Consider the following 18,746-nt stretch of genomic DNA (forward strand, 5'->3'; position numbering starts at 1 on the left):
TCTTTACCAAATAGTAAGAAGGCTAATTTTAGGGTGCTTCATCATGCTGCCGTGCAAAGACACAGTGTCATCTCAGAATCAGCAGCATGTGGCACCACTTGCAGCTATTTTATAAGCTGAGGTTCAGCGTGTTACCAAATTGGTCTCTGCAGGGCGCAGCCCGCTCAATTATTGATGTTGTGTTCCTGCAGATTGCACCTTAAAAATCAAAGGTCAGCTTTGGCCTGACCAAAACTCAGTTTAATGACATGAGAACTGGTGTCTCAGCATCCAGCTCCTAACCAAAAAAACAAAAAAAAGACATGGGAATTTCCTGGTGCTTGGTTAGCACTTGGCCTGCTGATCTATTTATAACAGAAAAATACATGTAATAGTGCGAAACATCACTTCAGTAAGAAGAAAATATGCCCCATGTGGGAAGGGGCTGCACTCCCAACCCTCTGTGTAGGATGCTCAGAAATGTTCAGCATCTTCACCCCAGCCTGCAGGTGCCTCAGCTCTTGTGTGGCTTCTGCCATACTGCCAGGGCACAGGGGAGTCACTCAGAGCCAGCTGGTGTGGGCCTGGGGACACTGGATCCCTCAAGGGTTTGTGAATGCAAGAGCTTCATCCCTAACACAAACGGCAGCTCATTTCCTTCATTCCAGACTTCATGTCCAGGGCTCATCCTCGCCCTTCACTCCTTTTTCATTCCCTTTGCATTCATCATCCTATGATGAATAGCTTCCCTTTGGCTATTTCACCTATAGTTGGTGGCCTGAGAGGATAAGGGGAGGTGGGTGTTGCAGGTTCTTGGTTTGGCTTATCTTAATTTGAAGGTGTCTCCTCAGTTTTCCCTTAACCAGCTCCCTTTATCAGATGCCTCGAGTTAACCACAGAACTTGCAATCTTGTCAGTTCAGTATTTCTACAATGATTTATGTTCACAAACAGGTCACAAAAACTGTTCAGGTGGTTTCAGCACATTACCATCAGTTAATAAATAATTGGTCTTACTGGTAAGCACATTTGCATCTGAGCTAAACAGAACTGTTTGTGAGCAGGGTGGGCAGAGAAAGAACTACAACATGCACAGCTATAAAGTGGCAGAGCATATAAAACATACTCTGTGTATGTGTGAGTTCTCTACATGGACACTGTGAAGAATCTAAGGATGAAATGTAAAACTGAAATGGCATAAAAGGGCCTGACCTTCCCTTGTTTGTAAGGCTATTTGCATTCTAAAGCTTTTTCTTTGTCTTAATCAAGAATATTCTACACAAAGGCTTCACACAAAGGTTGGTAATTTCTCACAGCAAAATGCTGACATCTCTAATTTCATGTTATCAGCTGTTCTGGACACCCATTTCTATTTTCTGTAGTCTGTGACACATCAAAGTTGAAAGCAAAGGGGCTTGAAATGTGGAATTAAAGTTTATAAAGGATGTCCTGGCTGTTGCCAGGAGAAAATGGAAGCAGAGAGCAGTCTGTCTCTGTTACTAACTATACAGAAAGTTTTATGCCATAACACTGTAGCCTTCAAAAACATCTATATTAACTGAAAGATGTTTTCTAGTCATTAAGCATAAATTACATATTAATTAACCCCAGATATGATTATTTCCCCATTTTTGTGTTATCTCGGTGGGGGATTAACTGGGGTACAATTGTGCTGACAGCTATCACCAGGCAGTAGGCAAGCATTGCTATTTTAATAATGGAAGGGGAACTGAAAATAGTTTCCTGCTTGTTGTGACCATCAGTAAGAAGGCTGTGCAATGGTAATAGGAAACCCTCAGTGCTAAGGCACTTACAAGGAAATAAATTCCTTCCTTGAAATTAAGCAGATTTCTATTTCTTGTTTTCACTGGATTTTGCATCTGTGACACACAGCAGATATTCTCTTCTCCCCGCTGCCTGTGTTCCCAGCCCCAAGAAGGGGATCCCATAAGGTACTAAGGCATGGTAGGTAGGATATGGCTTCTCTGGCACAAAAAAGCAAATTTGCTAAGATAAATGATAAGTGGAATAAATGTACGGCTTGTACTTTATTTGAAGACACACTTGAATTATTCCATTTACAGTAGTCTCGTTTTAGGATTACAATAATTCTTTAAAATAAAGTAGCTATGTCTATTATAGAAGGAGGTTGAGATTTGTTCAACACTGTATGTTGTTTCATGCTTTATGTATTTTTTATTTCATGTGTTAATCCAGTTATACCAAGTGACTTTTCCTTGTGTAAAATTGTAGTGGGCATACAGTGTTCTCTTCAAGTACTTGGGCATATCCCCACATGCTGGTCAGAGGACACATTGCACAATGAATGCCAATATTTAAAATCCATTTCACAATGTAGTTACTACTCTGTTGGGCTCACAAAGGAAAGGAAAAGGAAGTTTAGAAGATAACAAATTAAACGTTTTCTTCCATTTTCTGTGTGTCACAGCTCCTGCTAACCTTCCAGTCTTAGATGCAGAATGGCAAAAGGCAAAGCACTCACATTTCTCCTTTAAATAGTAAAAACGGGTGTTTGCTACCCTGAAAAGTGCTGCATCATTTAGCTGTGTCAGCTATGCAGCAGTCTCATTTTCTCCAGGTATGAATTCCGTGTTGCTGGTTTGGATCTTTACCGATAAATCTACAACCACCAATCCCGAGAATTCCCATAGAATCTTACCTATTGCATATACAAAGGAATGTTTAATGGCTGGACCAAGACTTCCCATTTATTGGGATTTTGTTAAATGATTTCCATTCAACAAAAGGGTAAAAGGACACCAAACGCAGAACTTTCCTCACGCACCCTTTGCAAAATCACTTGCTATGAAGTATGCCTGGACCTGGCCTTTTTTCACTTCCCGACCTACATAAAGGTGGATCCTTCTGTAAAGAGGCTGCTAAATAAGGAAATCTCATTTGGATTACCAACCCGGTCCAATTACATGAATTGCAAAGGTTTTCCTCCCATAATATTAAGGGGAAAAAAACCCCCAACAAACGTTAAGAGATATGTCTGGCATGTGAACTTCTCAGTGGTTCCACTAGAGATACGTGTTCAGTGAAAAAAAAAAAAAAAAAAAAAGTTTTACCATGCCCATCTTGGGTATGACCGCTGCGAAAAGGTTGTGACCAGTGTGGAGAATTGGGAAAAGTGCATTTCTTAGTGCGGGAGGGGCAGAGCGAAGGCCCGAAGGCTCGGAGGGAGGGCCGGTGCTGGGAGCGCTGCCTCCCGCGGCAGCAGCACCCCCGATCAGCCGCGACGTGATCCCACAGCTTAATGACGCCTAATTGGAGTATGAAGAACAGCTTGTTCCTGCATCCCCCTGGCGGATCCAGTTCCTTCCCACTCACTGATCTCATTCTTTTCGTGCCCTCAGAGATCAAGCAGAGCTTCTGCGGATCTCCGTAGATCTCGGATAAGGAAAAGCAACACGCGCCCGAGTGTGTGAAGAACTCTGCAAGAACACGCCACACGAAGACCTCAGGGAGCTGTCTGCCCCAGAACCCATTCAAGCTTTTTAATTCTCAGTTTAAAGCCTGTGATGTAACGCAAGGACGGCTCTGAGCGTTCCCATGCCCAGAACGCGTACAGCTGCAGCCAGCAGCGGAGGGAAGAGCCGAGCTCCGCGCCCAGCGCAGCGCTTCCCCGAGCACAGCGGGAGAACCAGAGCGTCACTCGTCGGGCCTCTGCTCAGCCTCACTTCTGCTGTCACTCCTCGGCCCGCCTGCTCCCAGCCCAACGGCGAGAACCGAACCGCGCGGCGCCTCTGAGCGCAACGTCCCTGCCGGAGCCCCGGCGAGCCCCGGGCGGCGGCTCCGGCCGCGTCCCCGCCCCTGCCCACGCGGCCGGGCCGGCGGGAGGCGGGCGGTGCAGCGGGCGCCGCGGTCCCGCCCGCCCAGCCGGCGCCTGCGCGGCAGCGGCGGCCGGGCCCTGTCACCGCGCCCGGGGCCGCTCACGCTGCTCACGCCCCGGCCGTGGCCGGCGAGCGCCTGCGGTGGGCGGGCCGCGGAGGGTAGCGGAGCGCATCGCTGCCGCCGGTGAGTGCCGCCGAGCCTCGGCGGGGCTGGGCGGGCCGGCCGGGGCAGCGGCCGGGGCCGCGCTCGGGCCCCGCGGCGGGACGCGGGAGCGGGACGGGCCGGGCGGCGGTGCCGCGGGGCAGGTGCGGCCCGGGGCGGTTGGGAGCAGGCCGGGCGGCGCAGCCCGGCAGCCGCGGGGCACGGAGCGCCCCGGCCGCCGCCCCTCTCCGCCGCCGGGCCGAGGGGAGCCGAGCCCCGCCAAGGGAGCGCACGGGGCCGCGGCGAGCGGCGGGGCGGGCGGGCTCCCCTCACGGCACGGCCTGAGCGCGCGGCAGCGGCCGCAGCTGCGCCCAGCGGCCGGGCGCTTCCCTGCGCCGCCTCCCGCCCCGGGCACCGGGACAGCGGTGCCGCTGCCCCAGCTCCGGGCGCCTCCGGGCCGGCCCCGGGCTCCTCCGGGCTGGCCCCGGGTTCACTCCCGACGTCACCCTTGGGAGTATCCAGCAGCTGGCGGCGCGAGTTGGCTCTCAGGAGCACGCACAGGGGTGAAAGAGTGCCGTGATTTGAGATCAAAGTACAGAACTTTGGCTACTGACTCTTCGGTGATACAAAAACAAAACAACGCAACCCCGCCTTCCGTGGAAATACATATAGAGTTCAATGGACAGGAGAACTTGCCTTATTTTTTTTCCCTGCTGGAGATGGAGCTAAGTCTTGACTATAGAAATCTGTAGAACTGTAATCATACATATTTTCTCATTTCTTGTGTTGCAGGCTGAAGCGAGTCACTGCTCCAGATGTGTGACATGTGCTGCTGCGTAGCTGTGTCTTAACTGGAGACGTCTTCGTTTCGATGTCCCCTTCTGAATGTGGTAGGATATAGCTAGGGAAATATTTGATCATGCCTCACCTCCTGAGATAGGTAAACAATGCAATATATTTTAAGCTGTTTGGCTGTTGTGGTTCGGTGTTGCTTTTGGGTTTTTTTCATACGGTCACAAAAATGTTTTGTTTACTGTGTTTTGGCTTTTGCAAAGAGAAGCAGTTTATCCTGTTGTACTGACAAGAATATGCAAAGCTTAGATGTTGAATGTTGGCTTGCTTCTTTGAGCAGTTTGGGATTTAGATAGTTCATCCATGTTATGACCCTGCGGAATATCTTCTAAATAATGGTCACAGATGAAAATTTGTAGCAATTTCCCATTAGATTACATTGTCTTTTACATACAGGGGAACTTGCTGTCATGGAAATGTGGTTTAAGTAGTAGAGAAAACATTGCCACCAATTCTTTGTTGTATTCACTGTTGCAAGTGAAAGAGAAGGGCAGTTTTGAATCCTTTCCAAAAAAGGTACAGAGTCTGTCAGCACAAACACTGATAATTGTAATTTAGGGATTAGGGGTGTGTACGGCCTCCTGTGACTGCAGAGTAGCTGAAGGTGTAGCTGGTGTTGATTGTAGTTCAAGACTGGGGACTTGAGTTTCAGCTGTTTATTTTCTTTCCAGCTCTAAGTTCAGTTGCCTGGTTGTTTAGATGCAATGACTGACACAGTGTATTGTACTTTGTATTGCATAACTGGATTGATCAGAGCTGACCAATTTTTTCCAAGCTATGAGTCAAGGGTTGTTTTTGGTGATGATCTTGAGGCCGTACACAGTGCTGGAGTCCTGCAACGCCTCAAGTAAAGAAAGTAGCCTCTACTGCCTCCTTGGGAGATACTTGAAGTCCTTTCCCCTGGCTGGAATGAGTTACAACTGCAAATTTGTATACATTTGGATTGGGGATTAAAGGAGTTTTACAAAAAATGATATTTTATTTTAAGTTTTTGAAACAAAGTTACATGAAACCAGTGACCTGCACATTTTACAAGTTGCATTTGAAATGAGAAAGTATTTTACTGCAGAGTTAATGCAAACCTTGTCCCAGAAAGCAAATCCCACTGTTAAAAATTGTTCAGACTTTTAATATATTGGTGTAGAGAAAGTGAGCTCATGGATTACATGCTGTGTATAAAGTAATGTAAATGTTGGGGACAATACTGAAAAATGTACATTTTTCCCTTTTTCTTAACAGCTACGCAGAAGGAATATTCTAGAAAAGTGGAGTTGGAAGATCTCTGATAAAAGGAAGCGTAAACATGTTGTGCTGGGGCAATGCATCTTTTGGACAGCTTGGATTGGGTGGAATTGATGAAGAGGTTGTTTTAGAACCCAGAAAAAGTGACTTTTTCCTAAATAAAAGGGTCAGAGATGTAGGATGTGGACTGAGACATACTGTTTTTGTCCTGGATGATGGGACTGTTTATACATGTGGATGCAACGATCTAGGACAACTAGGCCATGAAAAAGCCAGAAAAAGACCTGGTAAGTATGGAAGTGATGAATTGTGGAAATTGTGTGTGGCTTTCATTTTATTGTGCTTCATCAAAGCCAAGATTGCCAGTGTCTGTGCACCTGGCAAATTTATGCCCAGCAGTTCTTCCAAAAATGGACATATTTGTAACTGGAAAAGCATTACTTTGCTGGGATGGGTTATTGTGGCATTTGGAAACATGCATCTCTGAAACATGGCAGTCCCCCCATATTTTTGCATGCTGTGCTGCTGGACACTGCCACTGTTTTTTATTTCAAGCCATGGGAGACTCAGTGCCTGTTTATAATCTGAAGAGGAACTGACCTGCTGCAATACATGGGTGGATATTGTACTTGATGTCTGAGTTTGGCTGTTGGAGTATGGTGGACATGAGTATTTGGCATATCACAGCAGAGAAACATGCAGTGTGTTTTAGTTGTCTAATCCGTGATGTAGAGCAGGTCTGATTAAAGCAATGTTCCCCTTTTTTCAAGAACTAAAAATAAAACTTTTGATAAAAGACTTATCAGCATATGCAGTACTACAGGGAGAGGATTTGGAAAAGCCTAAAGGATGCTGTGTAACCCTTCTTGGGGCTTTTTTTCTTCCCACCTGTGTTCTGTGTGTGTTTCTGCTCCCTCCCAGTGCAGTTCTGGAGCAGAAGTGGGTAAACATCTTGCAGGGACTGCAGAGGAGTGTGCACATGGGCTCCCTTCAGAGCTTGCATGTGAGTCATAGCTGGTGCTGAGAGCCAGGGAGCAGAGCTGCTCACTGCTTACAGCACAGCGTAACAAGCTGCAAGGGCTTCCTGGCACTTCCTTCTCATCACTCCTAGAGCACTTCTACAACTTGCTTGGCTCAATATTTCCCACACATTTTTCAAATGGAGATGAGGTGTCACGAGGTATTTTTGTAGTTCTCCTTTACACAGTTTCAGTTTTGATGCCAGTTAAAGATTTTTTTTTTTTTTGAGATGTAACTTTTTTTTAACTAATGTGGACTTCTGTTGGGAAAGAGTATGTGGATATGAAAACTGATAAGCTTTAATCCTCTGCAAACATCTGTTTCATGAACATGAAGAGAAACTCAGCGTGTCAAACTTACTCTGCTTGTTGCCTGCTTTGAAAATTATGGTGAATTGTCTTTTAAATGTAAAGGTCACAACTTATATATATATATATGTCTGACTTTTAATTTGCATGGCCTTTCATATGTAATGGACCTGCTATAATTTTTTTTTAAACATGCTCAGACACATGAGGATTGTGATGTCCTCCCTAATTTTCCTTTCACCCAGAGGTTACTGATAATACTGCTGAGTGTTGTATGAAGTCAGAGCATTGGGATGACTTCAGCTCCACAGTCCAGAGAGGCTTGGTATCTTTACAGATGGGTGGATGCTCTCTTTTGAATGTGTTTCTGCTAACTGGAGATAATGTTGTTGCTGACTGTGTGTCTTTGCTACCTCCTTGTCCCACTACCTTTCCTCTTTCCTGCTCTTAGAGCTCTACTTGTCTTAGGGACTGCATGACTGTTCCTTGATCCATTTTAGGCAGAGTCAGGCTGGCTGGTTCAGACCTGGGGGAGATGGCCTGAACTAATCTGGAGAGTGCTTCCATGACCTCTCCCACTTGTAGGGCTGTGGGAGGCTCTGATGGGAGAATTGGGGTGGTAACCTCTTTAGTCAGAGCAGCTGGATGTAATAAAAAGAGCTTGTATCTGCTGCCTGTGGTAGTTTATTTTGGAAGCTGAGTGTCTGTCGTGCTGCAGATAATGTGAGCTACTGGTTTGAAGTTGACTTAGGCTGTGTTCAGAGTGCCCATAACATTGATGATACACAGGCTTTTTCAGTGCTGTGCCATCCTTAGGCTGGAATAGAATTTATGCTTGGAAACTGGGAGTAAAATGTCCAAGCACTCCCTTATTTAGGGGAACTGTTAAAAATTCCAGCCTTAATGACAGGCCCTGATGATATTTCTCCACTTATTGCTGAAATGGAACTTTTAGACTTCTGGTCACAAATCATAAGCCCAAAACCATGCTTTGAGTGTTTCCAAATGCATTGGTGCAGGCTGCTGGAAAAAAAGTCACAGACAGTGTGTGCTTTTCAGAGGCATGCACTACATGTCTAGAAAAATTGCTCTTTAGGATCTGTTTCTACAGTATTTTGCATTATAAAGAAGACATTGTGTAGCTCATTGCAAAATCAGTAGCTTTAGTCTGTAATTTGCCCTGCCTTGTTTTGCAGGCTCTCTCTTAATAGTGAATAGGTGAATTTAATTTGCTGTGGTGGAATGTTTTCCTCTTACATAATGTCTACACGTGTAGTCATTTGACAATAATCTGTTTGACCTTACTGTTAATAGAGTTTCTGCACTCATTTTCAGATGGCCAGGTTAGAAGGAACCATTATGATCAGGCTGCAGCTTTTGTGCACTTCTGTGTATTGCTCCAGATTTGGTTACTTTGGGGTGTCAAATTTAACTTATTTCTCTTAGAATCACATGTTTATAATTGTAAATAAAGAGTGTTTCAGCAGAACTTAGGGCCTTAGTTGAGTGTCACACCAGTTGATGTCTTAGTACTGTGTAAACTGTTTGGAACAAGCCTGGCTTTTTTAATAGCTGTTTGGTTTTTTTTAACCAACTAATTTTATTTATTTCTTTTCTTAGAGCATGTTGGTGCACTGGATGCCCAAAATATTGTAGCTGTGTCATGTGGAGAAGCCCACACTCTTGCATTAAATGACAAAGGTCAGGTGTATGCTTGGGGTCTGGCTACTGATGGACAGCTTGGCTTGCCAGGAACAGAGGAATGCGTCAGAGTGCCCAGGTTAAAAATAGTACATAATAAGTTGCCTTTTTTTGAATAATGTGCTTAAATCACATTGGTTAGCTATTCTGCTGTTACAGGTAAAGCTGTGTAAATACAGGAAATGCATATCAGCTGTGATACTTGACTTCTGTGCTTAGACAGTTTCCTTTCTCAAAAAGTCATCTTATGTGAGAAGTGTATTTCAGGTGGGCTTGGTTTGGTTTGTTGCTTTTTGGGGTGTTTTTGTTTGTTGGTTTTTTAAATAGTCCTCCACTAACAATGAGACTTACATTGGAAAAGGAGGATGGGTACTTTAAGAGGATGAATGCCATTTAAGAGAAGCTAAAGGGAAGTAGAGTGTTAAAGTTTCAATTTGAAGAAAGTACATTTGCTGTCCAATCTTTGTACTTCTGTTTCCACCCCAAGGCTTTTCAGCTGTCATTGAATCATACATTTTCTAGTTTAAAAAATTCATGTTGGCCAGGGTCACAGGCTTGTTTTCAGAATGCCATAAGCATTCCAGCTATCTGAAGTCCACACACAAAAGTAACAATTCTTTGGAACCTTAGTAATTAATGAGTGTAATATTAAAAATGTTCTGTCTGCATCAAATTTAAAACTCACAGGCCCTTTATAAACTTTTTTCTCATCCAAAGTTGAAAACATTATTAGTTTTAGTGCACATGTGGGTGTATTTGCAACTTTTTTATAATATTGTACAATATGTATTAGCTCTGTAAAGTGAAGTTTTGGAAACTAGAAAGTAAGAATGAGTTTGTTGTATTCCGTATTCATTCCTCCATTCAGCTCTGTAAAATTGCCTTCCCAGCACATGTATCTCCCTAATTCTTCATTATGGACTTTTACAGACTTTATCTATTTGAAAATAAGACAGAACCTAACCTTAAAAGATTTAGAAAAGAAGCAGTTTTGACTTCAAATTTTGCTAAATAGTGTCTAATTTAAGTTGCAATGTTTAATATACCACAGTGAAAAGGATTCACATTTTGTATATTACCCTTTATTTCATCCCATGATCTGGTAGCTTAATTCTTTCTCTGTTTTCTTACCTCAATAGAAATATTAAAAGCTTGTCAGAGATCCAGATTGTTCAAGTTGCTTGTGGTTATTATCACTCGCTAGCACTCTCAAAAGGTAAGCCAAATTCTCCTGAAGTTTTGTGTAATATCTTATCTCTGCTTTTTGGTGCTTCCATAGTTAAAATGCCATGTCACATACAAGCCACCTTTGGAAAGTTTAAATACCTGTCTTCAGATTTCTGCTGGGGGTGCACATACTTAATTGGCCTCCTTGTACTGCATGTCTGGTTAGTGCAGCTCTCCATAAACAAAAATGGATTTAAATTTGCTTGTTGGTTGTCTTATCACAAGACAGGAGAGTTGTGGCCAAAACTTCCACTTGGGAGAAGTGGCTGCTGAAGATGGTTAATGGAGACTTACCAACTCAAACCAAAATTCCAGAAAGAATGTAGTTTGTCAGTGTTTCTTAACAATGTGTGTTTAAAATATGAAGCAAATAACTGTGGGGAGGCAGGTGTTAATTGTATGCTGAACTATTTTTTTTTCTTTAAATACAGTAGTTTATACTGATTATATGTGCCTGGATTCTCTATGTGACTCTTCATGGCCTCATGTTGAGCATTTCCTGTGCCATTATGTATTCCCAGGTGCAATTACCATTATAAACCAAAGAAATGCCTTTGTTTTCAGGGCAGGCAGAGCTTTAGGAGTAACCCTTTGCCTGAGTTATGATCTGTAGTAGAAGGCAAGGAGTAGCAGAGATGTGTTGTCAAGTGTTCTGTTGGTCAAAGGTGCAGGAATGTCACAGGAATTTTTGATTTAAAATTCACTGGTTTAAATAGTTACAGGCTTCAAGTACAGCGTCACTATTTATTGCCAGTTCATGGATTTGCAGCTCTGTTTCTGTTCTTGACATGGACTGTAGGATTTTCTGGGTTTATTTGTTATTGTAAATAAATAAAATCTGAGAGTTCAGGGGTTGGGTTTCATTGTTTCCTCATCTTGATAAAACTTACTGCAAAGTTGAGATGGGAGAGACATAGGAAGCATTTTGAAGATAACATTGCTCTTGAAGATCTATCACATCAGCAAAAGTAAATTATCTTGTGTTTGGGTGTTAATCTTCAGGATAGTAAATACCTTGGAAAAACATTGGTTGTTGAAGAGAATATTTTATTTTAGGCAGTCTTAACATAAACAGATCTTTGATTGTCATTCTGCAGATGTTTTGTTCTTTATAAGGTGTCAAATGACATTATAAACCTTGTGCTTCATTGATCATATAATGAAGACAGTATTTAAAAATACTTTAAATACTGTTAAATTTTGTGTGAAAATTTGTGTCTTACTTAAGAAAATCTTAAATGAGGCTTTTGATTGGAAGTCAGAAAATTTTCCACGTCCAGGGTGCAGCTTTATCAGATCTCTGCATAATCACGTGTGCAGTAGAAGGGCTTCCCATGGAGCAGTGTCTTGCTTTGTAATAACCAGACTCAGTTGATCTGGCCCCTGTTGGAAGAGGAATGTTAAGAGCAGTTTTGAGGGGTTTGAATGCAATTTAAATTCTTGTAGTCTGATTAAATGCTTGAGTTGAATGCCTGCAAATTGCAGGAGAATACTTAGCTTCAGAAGTCAGTAATTTGTATGCATTTTCAAACTCAAAAATATTTGAAGAGTGACAGTCTAACTTTTAGCTTTTCTTACAGTGGATAAACATTTTATTATTAAACCATATTGATTGTATTTCTTGGTTGTGTTTTTTTTTTTTTCCTTCAAACAGGAAGTGAAGTGTTTTCCTGGGGACAAAACAAATATGGCCAGCTGGGCTTAGGTTATGAGTATAAAAAACAAACTTCACCACAAGTGATTAAATCTCTGCTGGGAATCCCTTTTGCACAGATTGCAGCAGGAGGAGCTCATAGTTTTGTACTCACTCTTTCTGGAGCCATCTTCGGATGGGGACGCAACAAATTCGGGCAGCTGGGTCTAAATGATGATAATGGTAAGTAAGAATTGCTTTAGGGGAGTTTCATGCTGGTGCCTTTGGGCTGGGAATCCAAAGAAGAATTGCATGAAGAAGATAGAGAGGTGTTTTCCTGAGCTCTTTTTAGTGAGAAAGCTGACAGTGTTTATGTTGGAATTCTTGCCTGCTTCACTTGTGTTCCTTCCCTGTTCTGCTTCTTCCTGTGGCTTAATGGGATTGAATTAAAATACTGTGCAGTAGTTAGTTTGAACTGAGTTTTATGTGGATGAAATTGCTTGGCAAAAGCAGTAATCTCTCAAAACTAATTGGTTGTCCTTAGTAGTCACATTTAAACCATCTTCATTTTTTACTGCCATTTACTTTTACATTCTTAGGCCACTTTTGATAATCATTCACAATTTTTGGCTAACCATTTCCAAAATTTCCTCTGCTAAGTGATGACACTCGGTGATTTTTAGCCAGTGGTTAGATTAGACAAAAAATTGTTTCTTTGTTGGTTGTATTGTGTTACTTGCACAGTGTCTGCTCACAGGGCTCCAGGATGGCAGTGTTGTCTGCCAGGGTCCTGTAATACACAGTTTAGTGAGGGATAATCTATAGATAGTTCAATGAGTTCAGATTTTCTTCCTGGTTCATTGTTGTCAACACCATTTAACATAGAAAAAATGGGTTGTAAATGAAATGCCCATCTGAATGCCTAGCAAATTGTCACATTCATGTAATAAGAAAATTACAATTATTTTTCAGAAATCATGGGAGACTTCACCTGCTTCTACATATTCTTTGTAATGTGTGGAACTTGAGGTTTTTATGTAGCATCACTTCTCAATAAAATCCTTTTTAAATGTCTTCATAGGGTTTCTTGCAGACATGTTAGAATTCCTGGCAGGTTTTAAGACATTAGCACTAACATTTTAAAAAATTACTTTTGTGCAAAGTTGTTTTGTCCTAGCGATGGAGGGATGTTAGGTCTGCTTCCTGTTTGTCCAGTGCTGCATTCTGTTATGCAGTTAGCAGCATTAAATATACTTTCCAAAGAAGCCAAACTGATACTGATGCCTAGATGGTTCTCTGCCTTTTCTTTTGTATCCCTTTTATGTATCCTCTGGAAGTAAAAACCCCTTAACTGGGCCTGGCTCTTCATTGTTAGGACCAAGGAAAAGGCAGCAGTACCAACTCACAGGAACATTTTAAAAATGTGAAATACATAAACAATTCAAAACAATCATCATTTATTTCCTTTTCTCATGGCCAGTGCTAGGTCTAATGTAATGTTCCATATTTTGTGGTTTGTGTATTGACATATGATCTGGGCTAGTGAAAATGAGAGCATGGGCTGCAAACTTGTTCAGTGTAGTAGTCCCTGTTTTTTTCTGTAGTAACACTTCTATCTCCAAGATACATAAATTTAGTCAGAGTGATTGCATTATATGCTAAAAAATTTAAAATGCTTACTTGATTAGAATAAATGAGCAAAACTGGGTTTTGATTTTTATTTTCAAAATAAGTGACCTTTCTTTACTGAACTTTTCAGACAGGTATGTTCCTACACTGCTGAAGTCCCTGAGAAGTCAGAAGGTTGTCCATATATGTTGTGGAGAAGATCATACTGCTGCCCTTACAAAGGTACAGAACTTTGTAACCTGTACCTCCACCTTCTTTAAAGTTTCTAGGAGAAGATGCTACCTGAATAGGAAATAATAAACTAAATTCTGAATAAAATTTCTTCTAAATTTATGGGATTAGGTTAGGGGAAGATTGGAAGAATGGTTAAATATTTGAAAAAAATTCCAAACACAAGAAATCTTGCATTCTAAATGCGTATTTTCCTTCTTCATGCATAGAAGTTAACTTCAAACTTGCTTTAATGCCAGTGGGCTTGGTTGAGATTCTGTATGTTTGTAGAGATTGTCACCCATGTGAGTGGCTCCATTGTCCCCTGCAGAGCCAGGGGCTGATTCAGTTTTTGGAGGCACTACTGTGTATATGTGTGAGCAGTCTCCAAGTCCTTGTGAAGTTCAGAAAAGCCTGGCACTGTTTGCTATCCCCACTCAGTGACTGAGGCTGTTGGGTTTTCTCAGTGGGTGCTGCAGTTTTGGTGGTGGTTTCCATCTGAGGGCCTGGCTGATGCACAGTAGAGTTCAAAGAAACAGATTCACAATTTCAAAGCATCAGAAAATGGCAATTTTCAGAGTTGTTGTAAGGTAAGGTGTATAATTTCTGAAAATATTTCTGGTTTAAACATTGAAGGTTTGGGTTAATTTCTGGATTAATAAAAACACTTTAAAAAGTGCTTGCCTTACAACAATGTTGAAATTTCTGCTTTCTTACGCTTTCAAATAATGAGGCTGTTTCAGTCAGGCTGTGTCATCTGCTGAGCAGGGCAGCTTCCTGTTTGCTAATCACTTCAAAATTTGTATTAAGAGTTTCAAAGCCAAAGTATACTTCTTAACAGTGGGAGTTTGTATATGGGTGAGGTTCATCAAGGAAACTGGAAAAGAGGAGAAATAAGGATTAGGATCTATAAATTACATAAGTTAATGATAGATGAGTGAATTTAACACAAGTAAGGTAATATTTCATAGCTGTGCCATGTTTTCATAAATCAAGTTAACTTCTGTGTCTCAGGAGCCTGTTGTGCCCTGTATATTTTCTGTCCTTTTCCTGCAATGCCAAGTTCATCAGAGAAGATTTATTAAACCCCTATTTCTGTGAAGTTTCATGTTCTGAGATATGCAATTATCCTAATGTAAAAAATATATTTGTTTAGGAAGGTGGGGTTTTTACATTTGGAGCTGGAGGCTATGGTCAGTTGGGTCATAACTCTACCAGCCACGAGATAAATCCAAGGAAAGTTTTTGAGCTTATGGGAAGTGTTGTCACACAGATCACCTGTGGCAGGTAAGGTCTATTCTGTGAATCTTACAGATAACTTGTTTTATATAAAACTTTATATCTATTGAAGTGGGGGTTTTCTTAGTCTTTGTGGTCAGGGGAGGTATTTGTTGCTGTCACTTCATTTCCTCTTGAAGAAGTGTGTTGGGAAAGTACTAAACAGTTTGCCCAAATTCCCAACTGGTTCCTCACAGGCCTGTGAGAGGGGCATCTGGAGTTGAGCAGGATGGGAAGGGAAAGGAGATGCAGGCAGTCTCCAGGCATTCATTTCTGATATGCTCTAGAGGTCACACAGGGGCTAAGCACTGGCAGCTCCATTCCATAAAAGAAGAGGATTGGCTTTGGAGTGTAAATGGAATATTGCCAGTGGCAGGGCATTGCAGGGGAGCAGTGGAGTGTTGGGTATGACAGGACCTTTGACACACTGCTCAGCACAATTCCTGGCCAGGCTTGCACAAAGCATGTTCCAGTGCTTAGGTTTGTGTTACTGAATTCTCTTTGCCCTAGGCAGCACACCACTGCATTTGTCCCTTCTTCTGGAAGAATTTACTCTTTTGGGCTCGGAGGCAACGGGCAGTTAGGGACAGGGACCACCAGTAACAGGAAAAGTCCCTTCACAGTGAAAGGAAGCTGGATTCCCTATAGCCCCCAGAGCCCAATGAGCACAGGTAAGCACCAGCTGGTGGATTTGCTTCTTGGTTGCATGTTCCTCTATAGTGGATTACTTAAAATTCTCGAGATTTTATCTAAATACGGGCTGTAGTTGTTTTTCCCAAACAGTTTGATTCTACTGTGCTCTGTGTTCCTGCTGCAGCAATGACATGCCTGTGCTGGTGGGGTGGCACTAGACCTGGAACTTACTTCTGGGAAACATGGTCTTAACTATTGTATCAGTGAGGTTCTGCTACAAGGAAACCTTTTTGTAGCCAAGTGTTACAATAATTTTCAATTTCACATTTTCACAGTGGCCTGTTTTTATTCCTTTTGCAGACACTGAGGAGTGCTACTGTGTAAAGAGAATTTTCTCTGGTGGGGACCAAAGTTTTGCACACTACTTTTATCCACAGGTAACAAATTAAGTGTCATTTGGTTCCAAAGCTTGTGAAAGTTGGATTTTCATTTTTTTGATGCATTTTAAAGGATTTTGATGTTGAAGGTGCATGTGACTATATTGTAAAGCTTGTTAGAGCAGTGTGGAAGCAAAAGGCACTAAGTCATGGTAGCACCTGGAGGAGTTGGATCCAGGTGTATTAGCTGCCAAGAAGCTCTTGAGACTTTTTGGCATCAACTTTTTTCTTAATGGATGAATGCACTTCTTTTCATGTTGTAAGGGAAGAATTGATTGAATATTTGAGCTCTTTGCTCCCTGCCCAGTCCTCCTCATAGCTCTTGACAGCAGCAGCTTTAGTGCCTTCTGCTCTGTAGCCATTTTAAAGTGGTGAGGAAACAAATGGAGCTTTTTGCTAAAAATTGGTGGTGGTGACATAGTTTGTTATGTCACAGTTTTATCATAGTCTTAAAGCTTAAGTTTTAGAATAACAAGAATTGATGTGTTGAAATTGTAGTATGTAAAAAAGTCTAGTATGGCTTTACAGTAAAAATGGCAATGTGGAAGTGTGATGGGAAGAAAATGCTATTGGAGGGTGAGTTGGGAGATAAAAGCAAGAAGATTCATGGGTCTGCTTCCAGTACAGCTCAGCAGATGTTAGACCATGGGGATTAATGAAGCATCAAGAGTTGAGTATGTAGGGTGAAAACTAATCTGGACACAAGGGAAAATGAATTTTAGTGGGGAAGTAAGTTTATGAAGAAAAACTGAGTACAGGTTAGACTTGCAGCAGTGCTTTGTGCTCAGAGCCTGTTCTGGTTGTACAGAATCAGCAGTTTCTCTAGGACTGACTTGGGTTATTTTTCTAAATTCTGATAGAATTGTAACCATTGCTGTATTTGAGAGAAACTTGCTTATCAGGTGTAAACTGGAGAATTGCTTGTAATAGGGACTCAAAACTTGTCTATTAAAACTTCCTTAAAAACTTTCATAATTACTGGAGGAGTTTCTGACAGACTAATTGAGGTGAACTGGAGACTGTATGAATGCAGTTATTGTGGCCTGTTCTGTGGAAAAAGTGTTAGCAATAGATGAACTTTGATGCTGAAGAAGTATCCCTTTTAGTACCCTTGAGTTTGGTAATTTGTGCAGATTCCATCCAAAGTTCTGTGTGTACTGTGCCCCTGGGGGCTGTGTGTCCCTGCCAGTTAAGGGGCCCCAGCCAAAATCAGTTTTCTCAAGTCAGTTTTTGGGCAGCTCAGCTCCCTGAGTTGTTTTCTTTGGCTGGACAGAAATGGCAAAGTGCTCCTTGTCCTGATGCTGTAGGATGGGATCAGAAGAGCTGATTCTTGGCAGTCATTGTCACACTGAGCCAGCTCAGTGTTGTCAGGTGGCAGCCTCAGAGGAATGCTTTCTCTTCTTTTTGGTGCTATTTGCCATCTCTTTTTGAACCAGTGCTCCTACTGAAAACAATGATCTTGCTTCTCTTCCTCTTATTCCAGCTCTTAGTGGAATTCATTTTATATGAGCAGCACTTGCAAGTGCAGCTCCTCTGATGATGCAGGGCATGTTCACAGAAGCATGATTCATTCTCAGAGGAGCCTGATGGAAGTGGGGTGGAAGAACATCTGTCTGATAATTGAATGGCTCCTTTGCTGTGTGCTCACAGCTTGGCAGGGAGCTAAGTGGCTCCTGCTGGCTGGAGAGGAGATGCTTGCTGCTCACATCTAAAGCTGGGTTAGTGTTCATCACAGAGTCCAGTGATGTTTAAGGGGCTGGCCTTTAGGAAAGGTGTGGGAATTAACACCCAATTGAGATGGTTTTAGTGCATGCTCTGCTTTCACAGGGAGTGCAGAACTGTTAAACACAGCATTTCACAGCTGTGGTCTGGGTAGGCAAATTGTCAGCTCAGCTCAACCAGAGGGCTGATTTTTCTGGAAATCAGTTTTGTGTGCCTGATTCTTGATGCTTTCTTTAATGTTTCTTTAGAACATGGTGCCACCAGATGATTTTAGGTATCCTGACCTTTTGAAGCAGATCTGGACTGTGAATGAAACGTTTATTCAGAGATTGCTGAGTTTCCCATCTGGAAGACTTCCTGTAGAGATAGCTATGTAAGTGAAGTAAGGGTAAGAAGTAGCCTTTGGTGATTCTGCTTCTGAATTGAGCATTTATGGGGCTTTGGGCATACATAGCAGAGCTATTTTTAATTACAGAATTTATGAGGTGCTGAGCTCTTGCTGTAATTTCGTTGTCCTGCTTGTTGAGTGGTTTAGATCCTTGAGACTGTGTAATCTTTGCTTCAGTTTAGATGACTGTGCAAGATGAAATTAAGTATCTAATTGCACATTGAAAAATAGCAATACATGTAAAGGAATATGAGAACAACTCAAAGATTATTGCCTCTATTTTAATAGAAGAGTATGCAAAGCAATTAAATTGTGAGACTGGCTGTGATTTGAGCTGTCTTAAGTGTTGAGTCTTGAATGGAGGTTTTATCTAGTATTGTTTAGTCACATTTGAGTCAGTCCCATCTTTTGCACAAAGTAATTTATTAGGGATTAAATACAGGTTTTTTTAAATTGCTAATACTAATTTTTAAAAGGAAAGCCAAATAT

At 42.0% G+C, this 18,746-nt stretch overlaps 1 protein-coding gene across 4 annotated transcripts in view; it reads left to right on the forward strand.

Moving 5' to 3' along the window:
* The first annotated feature begins 3,879 nt into the window (after window positions 1-3,879).
* Window positions 3,880-18,746, forward strand: part of HERC4 (HECT and RLD domain containing E3 ubiquitin protein ligase 4) — a 29,002-nt gene continuing 14,135 nt past the window's right edge. The window contains exons 1-11 of one of the 4 annotated variants that reach the window (XM_079313169.1): window positions 3,880-4,019; window positions 4,770-4,917; window positions 6,069-6,358; window positions 9,020-9,179; window positions 10,240-10,316; window positions 11,982-12,203; window positions 13,720-13,811; window positions 14,956-15,086; window positions 15,588-15,748; window positions 16,071-16,147; window positions 18,118-18,242. In XM_079313169.1, the coding sequence (XP_079169295.1) occupies window positions 6,133-6,358; window positions 9,020-9,179; window positions 10,240-10,316; window positions 11,982-12,203; window positions 13,720-13,811; window positions 14,956-15,086; window positions 15,588-15,748; window positions 16,071-16,147; window positions 18,118-18,242 (1,271 nt within the window). In that variant the 5' untranslated portion in view covers window positions 3,880-4,019; window positions 4,770-4,917; window positions 6,069-6,132. The remainder of the gene's footprint in view (window positions 4,020-4,769; window positions 4,918-6,068; window positions 6,359-9,019; window positions 9,180-10,239; window positions 10,317-11,981; window positions 12,204-13,719; window positions 13,812-14,955; window positions 15,087-15,587; window positions 15,749-16,070; window positions 16,148-18,117; window positions 18,243-18,746) is intronic. The other 3 variants (XM_079313172.1, XM_079313171.1, XM_079313170.1) reach the window with 3 other exon arrangements.

This window comes from Erithacus rubecula (genome assembly GCF_903797595.1).
Source record: "Erithacus rubecula genome assembly, chromosome: 9".
Lineage (NCBI taxonomy): Eukaryota > Metazoa > Chordata > Aves > Passeriformes > Muscicapidae > Erithacus > Erithacus rubecula.